We start from the raw sequence: 16,659 nt of genomic DNA, 5'->3' as shown, positions 1-16,659 counted from the left end.
AGAGGGAGAGCTGGGCCCAGCGTCCAGAACCCAAAGCTTCAGAGTTTAGAGCATTGTGAGCGGACAACTGGGGGCAATGGAGCCAAGTGTTAAAGTGGCAGCTAGATTGGAATCCCCTCTCCTCTTCCCATCAGTAAGCGGAGGGTAATAGGGTGCGGAGGGAGCTGCAGCAGGCTTGCCCCTTGCCGGCTCATGAGAGCAGGTGTGAGCCTCTTCCCCAGCTTGGCATCAGCCATATCAGGAACATTTACACTACCAGCAAGTACAGCAAAGCAGGGCATGCTGACAGGTGGGATGAGGGAAGCCAGTTGGTAACCATTCCCCAGCACACACCTGAAGAGCCTATAGTGAAGGAAATTAAGAGCACACCTGGGTTTGCTTAGTACAGGGACCATAGTAAGCACTCAGTAACTTTTATTCAATCTTTTTGTTTGCCCTTGTTTTCCAAGACAATTTTTCATGAGCCTTTCAGGCATATTCACTGTACCTTGATATATTGGTTGTTTGAAGGCATTTTTACTTTAATATAATTTTAACCCTGGAGGGAAGCAAAATAGGGCACCTAAAATAGTTGCTGGTTTTTTTGGTTGAAGAAATTGTTTCACAGAGAGTTTAAGTGATTAATAAAAGCTCACACAGCAATTGGTGGGTCCAGAGGAGACTGTCAGTTTGAACCATAATGGCTCCCAGTTCAGAGTTTGCATCCCTAACCATGCCACCTGCCTATCCTGATTTAATTATTTAATGGCACAAAAGCATGATATTAGCTGAATAGAAACAAATGAAAAAAGTCTCCAATGAACTCCACAAAATAAAACCTTATACTCGTGATCTACATCCACATATTTAACTGCGTATAATTCTAGCACAGTTAAAATGTTATGTTCTGCACTTTTCACTTAATATTATGTATCTTGATTTAAATTGACTTTTAAGATGTTATTAACAGAATAATTTTTAGTTTTCAGAAAGAATTTTCACTTGAAGATAAAGAACAACTTGCTAGCAGCAAAAGAGAACTTGATGTTAAGCTTTTAGCTGCACTTCCTAAAGGTAAGACCATGTGCTAATTTGTTAACAAGTGTCCAGGGCATATGAGTATGTTATCTGGTTTTCTTTCAGGAGAGCTCTCTCTCTGTCTCTCACTAAACTCAACTTGCTTTGTGTCCTTTCCTGCCTCATCCAAGAGTTAGCTTGGCCTTAATTAAAATGTCTCTTCTTGCATTTTTAATTCTCAATTAAAATACCTCTCTTCCTGCTTTATTTATTTATTTATTTATTTTAATTTTTTTTTGCATGGGCAGGTACTAGGAATTGAACCCAGGTCTACAACATGGCAGGCAAGAACTCTGTCTGCTGAGCCACAGTGGTCCATCCTCTTCTTGCATTTTTAATCCTCATTTTCCACTTGTTCTTTGCCTTTGATTCTAGACATTGCCAAGTTTTCGCTGGAGGCTTGGCAGGAAGGGTGAAAGAGGTTGCATAGGACCTGACCTGATCTTTCTCCTTCCCTCTATTAAACATCTGCAAAGAGCAGTTAGTCTTCCTCATCTCCCCAGTTCCCTCACTATTGACACGCACCCACTCCCTAGAGTTTCCCTAGAAAACTGCTTCCCAGTTTGATGATGTTACATTGAGTGTATTTTAGCTCCCCCATTGACTACAGATCCCCAGGGAAAACTACGTCTTCACCAGCTTTCATCTTTCTCAAGGAGGCACTCATGAATGTTTGGTGAATTCATACTTTTATTGGGAAAGGTGCATGTGCAGTAAAACATTTGCATTCAGCATCACCCGACTATCCCTAGTTTTGCCTGTGCAGTGATGACTACATCAGTGTGTTGCAACAATTGCAACACTGGTGCAGCAAATGTTCATTTAGGTCTTCCTGCTGAGTGAGCTTTGTATGTAGCCTTTACTTTGGGAGGAGACAGATTTGCTGGGAGTCAGATTTTTTTCCTACTCTGAAAGAAAAAAAAGAGATCAAGACCAAAAGAGACTAGACTAGAAGAAAATGGTCTTTTAATAGAAACTAAATCTCCTTAAAAATCCACTGGCGAATTAGAGTACGTCTTGAGGGGCTGAATGGATGATATGCCTAGACAGAGTTGGTGAGGATGGATGTTCAAAGGGCCGAGGAGTTAGGCTTGGTTCAGAGAAGTTAGACAGGAACATTTTATGATCTTCAAGGACTTAGAAACCCATCAACTGAAATGTAGACTTATTCAGTGTTGCTCCTGAGGCCAGAATATTGTATAGAATTATAAGAAGTATGTAAAATTCCACCTGAGATAGTAAATTCTATTAATTCTTGATACTTAGAAATGCAGTGAACTATGATGTGACATCAAGCTCATCGTGTTACATGTTCAAGGAAAGTTCGTACAGCCATGGGTTCAAGGGCATGGCTGCTGGAGGGGTCCCTCCTTGGATGGGTTTGTGGACCAGGTGCAAAATGGAAGGATCTTTCCAATTTCTGAGACTGTAAAATACAGAGAAACTCAACTTAATCTGAGCCAAACTTAGGTATTTAAAATTTGTGAAGAAATTGAACTAAATTGATTTTAGTGAGAGTTTGACAGGTGGCCTGATTAGGAAAAGTTCTATATGGCAAAACTTATTTCTACCAGCTTGAAGGATCCCTCTTGCTTCTTCTTCATTCCTCTTTTTTTTTTTTTTTTTTTAGGGGGGGGAGTTGTTGTTTGCTTTAAAATGAAAAATACCATAGACAATGTGAGGATCAGAAATATTAAAAACAATCTTTAAGGTTCAACAGCTTGTAACTCTATATATAACAAAATTTAAAAACACAGAAGTTTATTAACCAGATTTATTAGAAAATGTGTTGTAACTTTCGATCTTTAAAGCGTACTCAGAAAGAGTCAGCTGATCATCTCCCCCTTGATTTAGTGTAAATTCCCCCAGCCTTGTTTGCACATCATCGTGGTTCTTTGTGAATTTGGCGGACAAGACAGGGAAAATGCATCTGTCAGCAGTCTTCTTATTTCTCCATCTTAACAGATGTATTAATGATCCCATCAGCTCTCGACAATATAATGTTAAAAATAGGAATTGCTCAGCGGGGTTTAATGATATCTGTTCATTTAGTGAAGAATTCTTGCACCCATAAAATTAAGCATTAAAATGGCCTTTGATTTTTTTCTAAGGGTCTTCCTTCTTCTATATATCAAAAACAGGTCATCAGAGATTAAAAACCTTTACCTATGTAAAGTTATACTATTAAAATAGATTTTCCATTTAGGAATTATGAAATAAAAATGAACCAAATTACATTACCTTCCTTTTTTTAAAAGCAGTTTTATTGAGATACAAGGCACGCACCATAGAATTCACTCACTTAAAGTGTGCAACTCAAGGTCTTAGTATATTCACAGAGTTGGGCATCCATTACCACAGTGAATTTTGGAACATCTTCCTGACCCCCCAGATAAACCTCATGCACTTTAGGTGTTGCCCTCTCCCCTTATTCCTCTGGCTTTATAATTACTTATTTCATAAGCTGCTTTCCTTATTAATGGCCCCCCAACCAAGTGTAAAAGTATTTCTCCTGTGCAGAATAAGACTGGCATTCACACTACAGCTGGCACCCACAGGCTGTGAAATGCAGGATGGCAGAAGGCTGTTCTTAAGCAGGACCCCTGACCCTTACGTTTCTTTGGAAATTTCTACTGTACTCAAGTCTGGAGAACTGAACTCAACGTCTTTGCTAGAAATGCTTTGTTTCTTTGAGCTAGTTGGAAAAAGTGCCAGGGAAAGCACCTAGAAGACCAGTTTTTCCTAATACTGGTGTTAATTTGCATAATACAAAGTATACTAGGCAGTTAAGTAACTTATAATATAATAAAATATTATAGTCCTGATATCAGATTCTCCTTAAATTGCCTTACTTGGAAAATGATCAACCACCCCACCCCATCCCTCTCTCTCCTGTCCCTGCCCCAGGCACCTTGGGGTTCAGTCCCAGTGACGCGCCAGTTGTCTGTAGGTTACCCCAGAAATACCATTCAGAATTACTCAAACAAGAACATGCTAAAATAGCAGCTTTAATAGGGGATAATTTGTATAAGTCTTAATGTATTTGGAAGCAGACTAGAAAACTTCCTATTAACATGGAAGTTGGGCTAACTATCCTTGTTTATATCTGGATTATAAAGTAACTAGCCTTACCATACCCTGAGCCATTTGTGAATTATACACAGAATGACCGCATACAATCAATTGAATTACAGATGCTGAATCTGATCCTAAAAAGCATTCCTACTTTTTTAGTTTAGGAAACAGACACTGAAAAATTCAAAGGTAAAGGGGCATTATGCTGTGACTTACTCTTGAATACTTCAGAAAAAATAACATGTTTCTGAACCATTTAACTGTACACACACATATGTACATATGCCAAGAGAATAAAGGGTAAAGACAAACCAGGTGTAGTAAATTCTTTGTGTATTATGAAGGATATCTTTTAACCTTCCTGAAAGTTTGAAACTATATAAAAAATTTTAATTTTGGAAAAAAGAAAGAAACATTTTGCAGATCATCAATAATGCACTCTATTTCAGATGATCAATCAGAAGATAACACTGGTCGTGTCTATAAATGAGACAAGGGAACTAAAACGTAGTTGTCCACAGCCAGGATATCTTCCGTGATTTTTTAGTATTAGCTTTTTTTCGGTAAACCTGATTAAAAAATTCAACCAGAGGGCCTGTTTAAGGAGGACCATGAGAACCTGTAAGAGGCTTTCTTGGAAAGGGAGGAAAAAGGACACACACATCAGCAATTCAAATAAATTATCATTCTCTTCGTACAACTGAAATGTTTTCCCATGGGATAATTATATTACATGTTTGTTTTACTAACTTTACATTTAAATTATAGACTTGGAGAATGGCAGCCACCCTCAAGAAGTCTCTCCCTAACTACTTTTTGTCTATAATGTTACTTCTTGCTGCTATAATCTCATGTCTATTTGCATAGACAAATCTTAGTAATTGAAAAACATGTTAGAAAGATTAAACTAAGGGGTAATTACTTGTTTGCTGAAAGGTTTTTACATTTTTTCCTTAAAAGAGCACTTACTAATATTATTAAAAATTAGTAAGTTCACCTGATACATTTAAAATATGGTCTAATTTATGACCTCATTTTATTCTTCAGTAAAATGACCAGCAAGGACTCTACATTTTCAGTGCAAGCACCAGCTATGCTGATTGAAAGCAGTGCAGTAGGGGCCGGTGGCATCTGTCCTCTAGGTGTCCTGAGGGGTACGGGTGCCTCGGAAACAGGCTGCCCATCTGAGATCTCTGTGCCGAGATCAGTGGTTTCACTCCAAGCCTGTACCAACCCTAGAGGGCTTTGTAGACATGTGAGGACGTTTTTGTTTCGCAGTAACTGGGGGTGCTTTGGCCCCAGGGGGAGGCCAGGGGGTCCCCAACACCCTGCTTTGCAGGGCTCACAAGGAAGACATTTCCCACCACAGAGGCCACCAGCACCCGCAGGCGACCTCGTCCAGAGCCAGCACTCCCCAAGTCTGAGTTAAATGCTGCGCTGACACTTTCCTCCTCACAGCCAGGAGTAAAGAGCCCGCGATGGCCAGTGCTCAGGCGTGGGCTGCCCACAAAGGGAACGGAAACAAGCATAAGGCAATTTTCCCCACCCCCGCCCCACCCCATCCTTCTCTCTCCTGTCCCTGCCCCAGGCACCTTGGGGTTCAGTCCCAGTGATGCGCCAGTTGTCTGCCCGCCAGCCTGCCCCCTTCCCCATTGTCAGTGTTTCCCAAGGAGGGGAGGGGAGGGAAGCCTGGTCTTCAGGGCAGGCCACCCCCATTTGCAGATTCTCCCTGATCTTTCTTTCTAGAATATGGGGGAAAGAGCAGCAGAAAGTAACTAGATGCTTAGCTTTTCCATTGTACTGCTGGGATCTTCTTCTGCTGCTTTAATGTGTTGTGTTGCATGATTTCTAAGGAAAATCCATAAAGTTAAATTTTAAAAATTCAACAAAATGACAGGTCTATGTAACAGACTCAGGACAGAAAAGGTGGATCTTAACTTTCTCCAATGGAAGATACATGGCACTCTGTGTGAAATAAACTGTTTTTATATTTTCCCTGGTGAAAGAAATTGGGGGGAGAAAAGGTACTCGTCAGGCAAGTGTCCTTATGCTGCACGGGACTCTTATCAATACTGTTTCTATCTCTTCGTTATGGGCTTGAGGCATGGGTTTAAATCATACCTTCCCACAGCCTTTGAGTTAGGTTGGAATCGTTTCTGGAAGAGCCTTATGGAAACTTTGATGCCATTCTCCTCCTTGGGGTTTAAATAATGAATTAAAATGCATTTATATCATCCTGGAAAGTTATTTTCAAAATGTGTGTACCTGTCATTAAAGTTTTATCACCATAATCTCACAGAGCTAATCTGTTAGCAGGAAACTGCACTGTTAACCAAACTTCCTCTCAAGGCACTGTGGGCAGATGTCCTTGACTTCTACCTAGTGACCATTACCGTTAAAGAGAGACACACCTCTGGCTCCAGCTACTCGGTTCCTGGGGAGCCCGCTGAGATTGAGGCTTTCTGAAGCCAGCTGCCTTAACAAAAACCAAGTCAACTAAAAAATGTAAGGTATCAGTAAAACCAAATCAATAAAACAAGGCTTGTTTTTTTGGAACGCAAAGAATGATATAAAAGTCATGTGTGTTTTTGATCTGTTACTAAAAATGGCCACTTGGAAAAAAAAACATCAAAAACAAAACAGCAACTGGAAATCAGAACAGTTGAAAATCCCATGGACTCATAGCCCCTCCTTTGAGTTTCTTCTTTGACTCAGGCTTTCAAAACTTCCGTTGGCCTGGGGGTATCCAGGGCCTCCTCTCCCTCTGCCACCCCTTCCTGGGTTCTCAGTAGGAGCCACTCAGATGAGCCCTTATGAATTTACAGGAAGGAGGAGAGAGAGCTTGACTCCCCACCCAATTAGGCCGTTTCTCCAAAGAAACAGTTGTTTGGCATCTCAGTGATATCCTTGTGGCCGGTGTCACGTGAGAACCTCCCAACCTCAGCAGAGCATTTGCTCTGCTCCTCCTGTGCCACCAGGCAAACTGCGGTAAGGACTCTACGACATCCAGGAAACAAGCATTAACACTTCCTTTTAGGGAGAGTCTGTAGGGGAGGGGGGGAGCTGCCTTAACCCAAACTGAATTTAATCAGGGCCTGCCACATTTAGTGCCAGAAGATCCCATCGGTTATGTATAATTTAAATAATGGGGTGAAATTGCAGGGGCTGTGAGCTCACGATTGTTGCAGCCTGTTGAAGGGCACCTGGAGGCTCGCGGCACCAGTCTCTCTTTGTGTGCACGTGTGTTTGTGTGTGCACATGTGTCTGTGTGCATATGTGTCTGTGTGTGCACGTGCACGGCCTGCACCTGCCTCCCCCACCAGAAGAGACCCTCCAGGTACACGGGCACTGTCATTATTGCATATCCTGTCGCAGGGGACCCACGACCAGAACTAGGAGTTCGAGACATACCTGCTATGTGAAATGAGGAAGATGAATACGTGACTACTCACTATTGGACTTCCTCTTTGATCTTTTTTGTTTGCTTTGTTTCAGTTGCAGAATTAAGAAAAATCTTTGAGCCAAAGAGGAAAGAATTTTTAGAAATGAAAAGGTAAGTTCTTTACAGTGGGTGGTGAAGACATCAGAGAACTGGGCAATGCTGTAATCTGTTTTCCCTCCGAAGTGACTTCCGGAGCTCATATGCCTTTCTGGTGTATTGCACAGAAAAGAAAGAATTGCCCGGCGTCTCGAAGGGATCGAAAACGATGCCCAGCCCCTCCTCTTGCAGAGCTGCACGGGGCTGGTGACCCACCGTCTCCTGGAGGAGGACACACCCCGATACCTGCGGGCCACGGACCCATCCAGCCCCCACATAGGTGAGCGGGGCCGGTAGCCCCCCAACTGCCCGGCATATTATGGGGCAGCCTTTTTATCCAGTGCTGCTGGAAAAGGCGCTATTCCACAAAAGTGCATTGTCTAGACACTGATTTTAAATACATTTATTTGTTTTAAAAAAAGAAAAAAACTGCAGCAACAAAACCCCCATCTCCTGTTTGTGAGTGGCTGGGTGTCATGGCATGTTTTTGGGTAATCATATATCAAAATGACAGTCGTTTTCCCCCGTAGCCTGAGAACCCCTCCTGAAAAGGCAGGTGTCTGTCACTCCCCGTGCTCAGGGCTCAGCATAAGATCTGCTGTCTGAGGTTCTCAGTGAATGTTTGTTTGGTGGAGAAATGGATGGGCTGTGTGCCCCCCGGGTCTCATCGCACCTTTAGAGCAAATGCCCAGGGTGGCGCTGGGCACAGGTGCAGCTGCAACCAGCAGGGGGTGCAAAGGCAAAGGCAGTGCCTCTAAAAATGAGGACTTATTCTCCCTGTTAATGCAACGAATCTGTCTGTTTAAGCTATTTTAATGCATGTAATTTTAAATATATTGCATATTTATTTCAGTATTCAACTGTGTGTCCAAAGCAAGTTAGCTTTTCCTTGATTATTCAGGGTCATTTTATGGGCATCAGGTATTCGGCATGATCTTAGGAGTAGGTGACACATACAAGGGCTGTTTTTCCACCTCCATCCCTGACTGTGAGGCTCTGAGCTCTCCTGCAGCCCGTATTTTCTAGTTTTCATCCTCAGAGGGGGCTTTTGCTCTCACCTTGTGATGCCATCAATTTGCTCCTCCCTGCAGTTTCTCATCTTCCATGGCTGAGCACAAGGTAATAGGAGTTTTCAGATTTCATCCATGAAAAATCAAGAGTAGACAAGCTAGAGCACCAAAATTGACAGCCCAGAAAGAAGCTCTGGTATATGGAAATATTAACCTGTAAAATATATGTTAATTGAGCATATTAGTGAGAAAAGGAAAAATTGTATAATAGAATCATATTGGGAAAGTTGGTTAGCAGTGGGGTGGGAGTTAGGACATATTCTATCCTTACTTAATACCGAAGACAGAAGTAAGTTTTAATTCATTACATAATTTTAAGAAAATAACTCAAAACATGAGAATGTAGGTGACTATTCAAGTACAGATGGAAAAGGACTTCAAAGCACTGAATTCTTTGAATGACCAGATCAGTTGACTTAACTAGTTTAATGATTAACATATGTATTCAGAGAAAATTTTATCAATGTATAGACATCACAGTAAAATTAAGCCCAAATAAGTTTGAAAATATTCATGAATAATACAGAAGGTCAATATTCTTATAAAAGAATGTACACAAATTAGAGAATTGGCCTTGTGAATTGGTGGAATGAGGCACAATAAACCAGTACAAGCATTGCTGAGAAAAAATAATCCAAACGGCTAATAAACATATGAAAATCTAGCAAAGGCATTCTTTCATAAATACCAAGTGTTTGCAAATACAAGTACTGCAGACTGTATAGAAATTACTTTGTCAGTCTAGCAAGTGTCTTAAAATGACTTACCTTAAATCAATTCTATAAATTGATGAAGCAATTCTATCTTGACAAATTTTCCCATTGTGCTAGTAATCAGAAAATCAGACTAATTAAAAGTTAGAAACTTAAATCCCAACTATATGGGAAAGGTGGATAGAATATTATGAAGTTTCCAAAATAATGTCTTCAAAATACAGATTTCCAAATACAGAAATATACCTTATATAAAATATTAATATTATATAGAACACTAAATGTTTATACAGAAAAAAGGAAGAAAGCAATCATATAAGACTGGAAGGACTATTTAAAATGTTTGGCAGTTATCTGCAGAGTGTGGTTAATACTAATTTGGTTTTTACCTTTGTAAGTTTTCGTATGTTAGCCATTTCCAACTCAAATTGTGTGTCACAATTGGAGAAGAGCTGCTTCTCTAAAGAAAGTCAGGTGTTGACTACTCATACCCTATATTGTTATATTATTGTCAGATCCTGCAGACAGCAGCCAGTTACCTGCCAAATTACAGCAGTTCCATATCTGTTATCATTGCTAGAGCTCTCTGAACTCATCCTCTGGCTGTGTGTATGAAATATTAAACCCACAAACAAAACAAGAAATACATAAGGGAAAATGGGCACGGAGCCAGGCCTGGTGAGAGAAGGGCTGAGCTTGAGTTTAGGCTGTATTTTACTTCACTGCAGGCCGCAAGCTTGTCCAGCAGCTCAGGTAAATCATTTTAGCTAAATACACCTTCGTGAAAAATCGGCCTTTCACAGCACGGGAACACAAGTTTGTATGGGTGCAGTAGAGAGGCTCGATGATACGTTTCTTAATTGCAATCTGTACATATTATCCGTCTGATCTTCTTGCAGGTCGGTCAAATGAAGAGGGAGAAGTGTCTGATTCTTCTGTAGAGAAGCACACGCGCTCTGCATACTGCACCGAAGCCCCCGGCATTCATGGGGATTTGCCCTATAGCTCGGGCGGCATGGACACCCAGGGGCTTGAGTCCAAAGCTGAAAGAATAGCGAGGTACAAGGCAGAAAGGAGACGGCAGCTTGCGGAGAAGTATGGCTTAACTCTGGATTCCGATGCAGACTCGGAATACTTCTCTCGATATACCAAGTCCAGGAAGGATCCCGAGGCGATTGAGAAAAGGGGAGGGAAAAGCGACAAGCAGGAAGATTCGGGCAAAGATTCGAGCTGTCTGTACACCAGGACTGAGACCCAGGGGCTCCGGACCGGGGCAGGTGAATCCAAGAACTACACCTGCCATGGCGGTGGCAGCGTTTCCGAGAAGGAGGAGCTGCTGATCGTGGAGAACCAAAGACCAGCTCCGGAGCCGAGCGCCCCCAGGCAGGCCCACGACCTGCCGCCCGCAGCCAAGAGTGCCTCATCCTTCTCGTTCTCCGGGCGAGACTCCTCTTTCGGCGAAGTGCCAAGGTCTCCGCAGCAGGCGCACAAGGCGCCCCCCTCCGCGCTGAAGCAGCCGGTCTCGCCCAGCCCCTCTGCCAGTGAGCCGCGAAGCAGGTAAGTCGTAAGTCCGTGGTCTCGTGCAAGAAACAGCTTCAGAGAACTGAGAAAGTTCTTGAGGAGACATGACATATGCTTTATGTTTTGGAGCCATTCAAGGTGTAGAATTCTGATTTACAGGCATAGAAGCAGAAATCATTCCATATCCTACTTAAGGTCTATTTACGTGAAAAGGGGTGGAAAATAATTGATGTGTCATGTCAGACAGTTTTTGAAATAATAAGACTTACTTTGTAAAGACTGCAGTTGTCCAGTATATGAAGCTGGATTTAAATTGGACTAACAAACTGCTATAGATGTCCCTTAATTTTTCGTGCCAGTAATTTTTTTCAGATTTCTAAAAGTCAAATGTGCCTAAAACAGGGGAGTAGGGGAGAGTCATGGTGTCTGATTCCCATTTGACGGGAGGTAAAAAAGACAAGAAATTACTTTGTGATCCGAATAGAAAATTCTTGTTTGTTTTTTTTTTCTTCTTTTTTTTAAGTTATTACTCTAGAGCGGTCACTCACTGTTGCTCCTAACAGTGAGTTAGAACCTCTTAGCAAAATGTGTAAGTAATGGCTAGAAGAGGATCTCGAAGGTTTCCTGAAGAGCCGCTGCTAAAATGTGACCCGGGGAGAGTTGCCATCATAAGTGAGGGCATTGGCAGGGCCCCACGTGGTCACAGAGCTGGGATGGGAGAGCTGGCTTTAGCCCAGGAAGGTAGAGAAGGGCACCCAGGATAAACCTTTCCTCAGTCCCATGAGGTGCAGACTAAGCCGCCAAGAAGGAAAGGGACACATGCTATGGCCATTACAGTTTATTTCTAGTGGCCTTTGCTCATCAGAGGTTCAGGTCTAAAAAACTATCTCCAGAGCCTCAAACTTCCATCATTTTAGTCGTTAATTGTCTTTTTCCCTGCACTGACATAAATGTCTACAAGAGTGACATTGAAAGGGCCTCATCCTTATAGATACAAACCAAGAGAAACTCCTGGTCTCTACCATAACTTGGGGTAGGGGTGGGCCCCCATTTCCTGGCAATATAATTCTCTGCCAGAAGTGATCATTCCAGAAAAAGCCCATTCCACCTGACATCATCACCTCATGATTCTGGTCCCCAAGCCTTACCATCCTCTTCCAACTGAGCTTTGACAACCACCACCCTAAAGGAAGTTGGCTCACCCCCAAACCCTGCAGAAGAGATTCTTCATGCTAAATTGCCCTGGTCTTATAGAACCAGAAGTAACCTGGGAGATGATTTAGATCAAAATTCTATTTTATAAATGAAGAAATTGATAATGAAAGAAGTGAGATAACTTGACCAAAGCCTGTGGTGTCTTGGAGCCATGTACTACCACAAAACCAGCTCATCTTAATCCTTTCATGTAAAAAGGACCTTTTGATGAGGTTACTTCAGTTAAGGTGTAGCCCACCCCAGTCACTGGAGGGCCTTATAGAGAAAGCCACCGAGAGAAGCTGGAAGCAGAAGTCAACAGAACTCTGAAGAGAGAGGAGAGGACATTGTCATATGATGGAAAAGCCAAGGAACCCCAAGGATCAGTGGCAGCCAGGCTCAGAACAACACAGTCTTCAGGGAGAAAACATTGCCTTTTGGACTTCTCCCAGCCTCAAAACCATGAGCCTAAATTCCTGTCATTTAAACCAACCCAATGTATGGTATTTATTTTAGCAGCAGGAAACTAAAACAGTGTTTGGAACCAGAAAGTGGGATGTTGCTGTTACAAATACCTAAAAAATGTGGAAATGGCTTTGGAATTGGGTAATGGATAGAGGCTGGAAGAATTGTGCGAGTTCAAAAATGAGTGAGAGCTACAGGGAAAGTTTTTTTCATCTTAGAGAATACATAATTCATCATGGACAGAATGTTGGTAGAAATATGGATGTTAAAGGGCTGCTGGTGAGGCCGTAGAAGAAACCGATGAATGTGTCATTGGAAACTGGAAGAAATGCTGTCCTTGTTGTAAAGTGGAAGAAAACTTGGCAAAATTGAATTCTGAATGGAAGTTCTGGATGGAAGGCAGAACTTGAAAGTAATGAACCTGGATATCTAGTGGAGGAGATTTCCGAGCTAAATATGGAAGGTTCAGCTTGGTTTCTCCTTGCAGCTTTTAGTAAAATGAGAGAGGAAAGAGATGAACTGATAAACACAAGGAAACTAGCAATTAATAATTTGGAAAATTCTTGGTCTATCCAGAATGCATGATCTGATCTGAGACTAGGACCAGAAGTGGCTCTTTCAGGGACCTCTTGAGCTTCTGGAAAATGAGTCTCCAGAGAACAAGGTCATTTATGTCGGCACTGTTTTCCATCAGTGAAAAAAAGAATTTGGTGTTATTACACTTAGAAGATTAGAGAATTTAGGAAAGTAGATCAGAGAGTATTATAGAAACAGTTTATCTTTATATGCATTAGGTGTTTAAAAAGTCTTGTCCTCCTCAACAAAGTGAAAACTTTCAGTCTAGGTGGATTCATACACACTCAGCCTGGGTCCATCTAGCCTTATAGACATATATGATGTACATTCACAGGTGTCGATTCATGGGTTAATTTCATTCTAAAAGTGGTTTGGCCAATCATTCAAACAGTATATTTTGCCTTCTTTTCACCAGGCACTGTGCTACTAGCTGGGCATATCATAAAAAAAAAAAAAGAAAACTGTGTGGGAAGTAACTATACCACAGTGAGGCATAAATTTGGTTCTGAAGGTAAGGTTGGTGCCACCGAGTACCACAGATGGGTGTTAACTCCTTCTTGGAGGAGTGGGCATGGCCGGACCAAGTCCTTAAGGGTGGATCTGGATTTACATGAGGCATCAGAGGGGAGGCTGGCCCAGGCAGGAAGGCACAGAGGTCTAGACAAATCTGAAGAGTTGGGGATCCGGGTTGTGGGGAGACCAGACAGCCAGGCAAAGTCCAAGGCACCGAGCGTCTTGGATGACAGAACAAGGCGTTTGGCCTTATCTCGTGGATGAGATAGCACCTGAAGGCTATTACACCAAAGATGATTGATTATGTGGTTTCCAAAGACTGACCTGGAGGAGTGTCAGAGGATTCGTCTACAGGAGAATCCTTTACAGGCCAATTAAGTGGTGGCTGCTCTTAGCAGGCATGAGATAACGAAGTCTCTAATTCCAGGCTGGGTTTTGTCACCACCCTGGTCCAATTTGGCATTTCATTAGGTCATCTGGAAGCTATAGAAAGAGGGTGATTTGACTTCCAGAGGCAGGATTGTCAGTAAGCTTGATGTCAGAGAGAAGGATTGAAGGAAGGGAGAGGAGGAAGAGAGAGGATTGAGAGAAAACAGTGGGCAGGTATGCAAGGAGGCACATGCACCTGGAGCAATGGTCAGAAATCAACAAGATGAAATTTGTATAAGCCCTATACTTAGAAGGATAAAAAAATCAGTGTACAAGTTCAACATTGAGGAAACTGATTTAACAGGAGTTCATGGGAAATCGATCCAGGAGTTTTAGCAGACAGCAAGTTCGCTATATGGCTGCCAGGTGGGCGGTCCAAAGTGGGTGCATTTGTGAAAGTGACTGTCATTAGGACAGGTAGGTAGCGCTCATCCTATGTTCTACTGGTCAGGGTGTCTCTGGGTATCACGTTCTAAGAGCGCTACTGACACATGGGAGCATGTTCAGAAGAGAGCCCACCTTCCATCTTGGCCTTTCCCAGTTTTTATAAACTGCTCCCAGCCTTATTAGAAACTGGAATAATTTGTGGAGTCTCTCACACTTTCTCCAGTGCTTAGACTCACAAGCCAATGTCCTCTTCCCATTACCAGATTGTTCTTTTTCCAAAACAGTTAGAAAACTGAAGCTTAGCCTGGCCTCGGCAGTCTGGCTTCCGGTTGGTGGTGATTTTGCCAACAGGGAAAAGATAGAGATCAGTTGCCAGATGAGCTGTCTCGTGAATGTAGCGTCACCTGTACCTCGTGTCTTAGCAAGAAGGATATTCAAATGCCCAAGACCCCGGAATGAGGTTGAGCTTCCCACAGGAGGATTTTAACAATATTATCAGGCTTGCCCCAGATGGCAGCATGACTTTGGTCTTACATACTCTGTAAGATTGGCACGGATGAGCTCGATGACACTGCAGCTTTGGTAGAGGCCTTAAGGATAGATACCTTGGCTTAGTCATTTCCATGTCTCCTTCCCTGCTACTGCCAGCAGCTAGCACACAGCCAGTGGCTCAACAAATTCTTTTTGAATGAATACTCTGCTGTTTTCTTGTATTTTCTTAAAATGTCACCAAATGACAGCATTACTTTCTGGAATAGCCATTCTGCCAACTATTGAACAGCATCTGTAAGGAACTTGCACTGAAAATAAATCACGCACTACTTTCATCATTTAGAAAGCCATGCTATGAATGAAACAGCAGCTTAATGATGTTCATTTTCCTTCTAGTGCAAGCTTTTTACCTAATCACACACTGGTCCAGTGCCGCCAGTCAGAGGAGCACACTTTCACCAGCACTTGTTCATACTACCTGGCTCTTTTCACTTTGTCTGAGGTTGGAATTCTTATATATAGCCCTAAGGCTATATATATTCAACAAGTATTGTTGAACTGTGAGCAGGAATCCTTGATTCTGTTTGCCGAGGCAGCCTGATGGTATCAGATATTCAACTTGGTCTGCTGTAGAAAGCAAATCTCTCCCACTGCTATTTTTTAAAAGCAAGCCTTATTTATTTATGAAAAATAATTAAGCATAGCATTAAGAAACACTACATAAAATAGCAGCATCCATGTAAGATTTAAAGAAATGGAGAGTAAAAGAACACAAGGCATAATGGCCACTATTCAGGTGTGATCTTTTTGTTCATATTTTAGAAATTTCACCTGCTATTATACTACCTCTCCAGAACTATTTCCCCTGTGCCCCAGAAATAAATGATGTACTTTTATGAAATGGCGTATTTTTTTTATCTTGAATTTTAGCCTTCCTTAGCCTCCCCGCATTGATAATCAGGCTGTACTATGAATGAAACACCCAGTTCAAAAACTTGCATCCCATCCCATCATGTTGTTGGGGTGCCGGTGAATTAGCTGTGTCAGGTCTGTATTTTGAGTTCCCATTTTTGGGAGCCAAGGCACACTTTTAATCAGCTTTCAAGTGGAAGAATCTGACTTCTCCACCAATATAAACTCTTAACATTTGAGCACTTTGGGTTCTTTCCAGTGCCTTTTTCATCATTTCTCGGGCTCTTTGGAATTTGGGGGAAAAAAAAAGAAAGAAAAAAAGAAATCATATCCAAAACAGATTGCTCAGTTTTGTGTGGTGCACCTTTTATTTATTTTTAATACTTTTTTTTTTTTGCTTTTAAAGGAGGAAAAAAAATTAATTTAAAAAACAATCAGAGGGACTAAAAAGATATGTCAGTGTAAATCCCTCTACTGTGACTGTTGCTGGGTCAGTTGTGAAGGTGGGCAGAAGTTTTTAGAAGTTTGTTTTATTATTTTCCTTGAGTTATAATTGGCATCCAGTAAAATTCACCCTGTTTAGTGTATGGTTTATGAACAAATGAATAACATTGTGCGACCGGGACTACAATAAAAACGGAGGCGTTCCAGCAGCCCCCCAGATTCCCTTGTACCCCTTTGTAATCAGTGTCCCTTCGACCCCCAAGCCTGGCCACCA

At 42.0% G+C, this 16,659-nt stretch overlaps 1 protein-coding gene across 18 annotated transcripts in view; it reads left to right on the top strand.

Moving 5' to 3' along the window:
* Positions 1 to 16,659, top strand: part of SVIL (supervillin) — a 209,602-nt gene that overhangs the window by 124,520 nt on the left and 68,423 nt on the right. For all 18 annotated transcript variants that reach the window (XM_077152567.1, XM_077152551.1, XM_077152612.1 and 15 more), the window contains 4 exons: positions 962 to 1,053; positions 7,627 to 7,684; positions 7,798 to 7,949; positions 10,352 to 11,009. In XM_077152567.1, the coding sequence (XP_077008682.1) occupies positions 7,677 to 7,684; positions 7,798 to 7,949; positions 10,352 to 11,009 (818 nt within the window). In that variant the 5' untranslated portion in view covers positions 962 to 1,053; positions 7,627 to 7,676. The remainder of the gene's footprint in view (positions 1 to 961; positions 1,054 to 7,626; positions 7,685 to 7,797; positions 7,950 to 10,351; positions 11,010 to 16,659) is intronic.

This window comes from Tamandua tetradactyla, chromosome 1 (genome assembly GCF_023851605.1).
Source record: "Tamandua tetradactyla isolate mTamTet1 chromosome 1, mTamTet1.pri, whole genome shotgun sequence".
Classification (NCBI taxonomy): Eukaryota; Metazoa; Chordata; class Mammalia; order Pilosa; family Myrmecophagidae; genus Tamandua; species Tamandua tetradactyla.
This window is presented reverse-complemented; position numbering and strand designations above follow the sequence as displayed.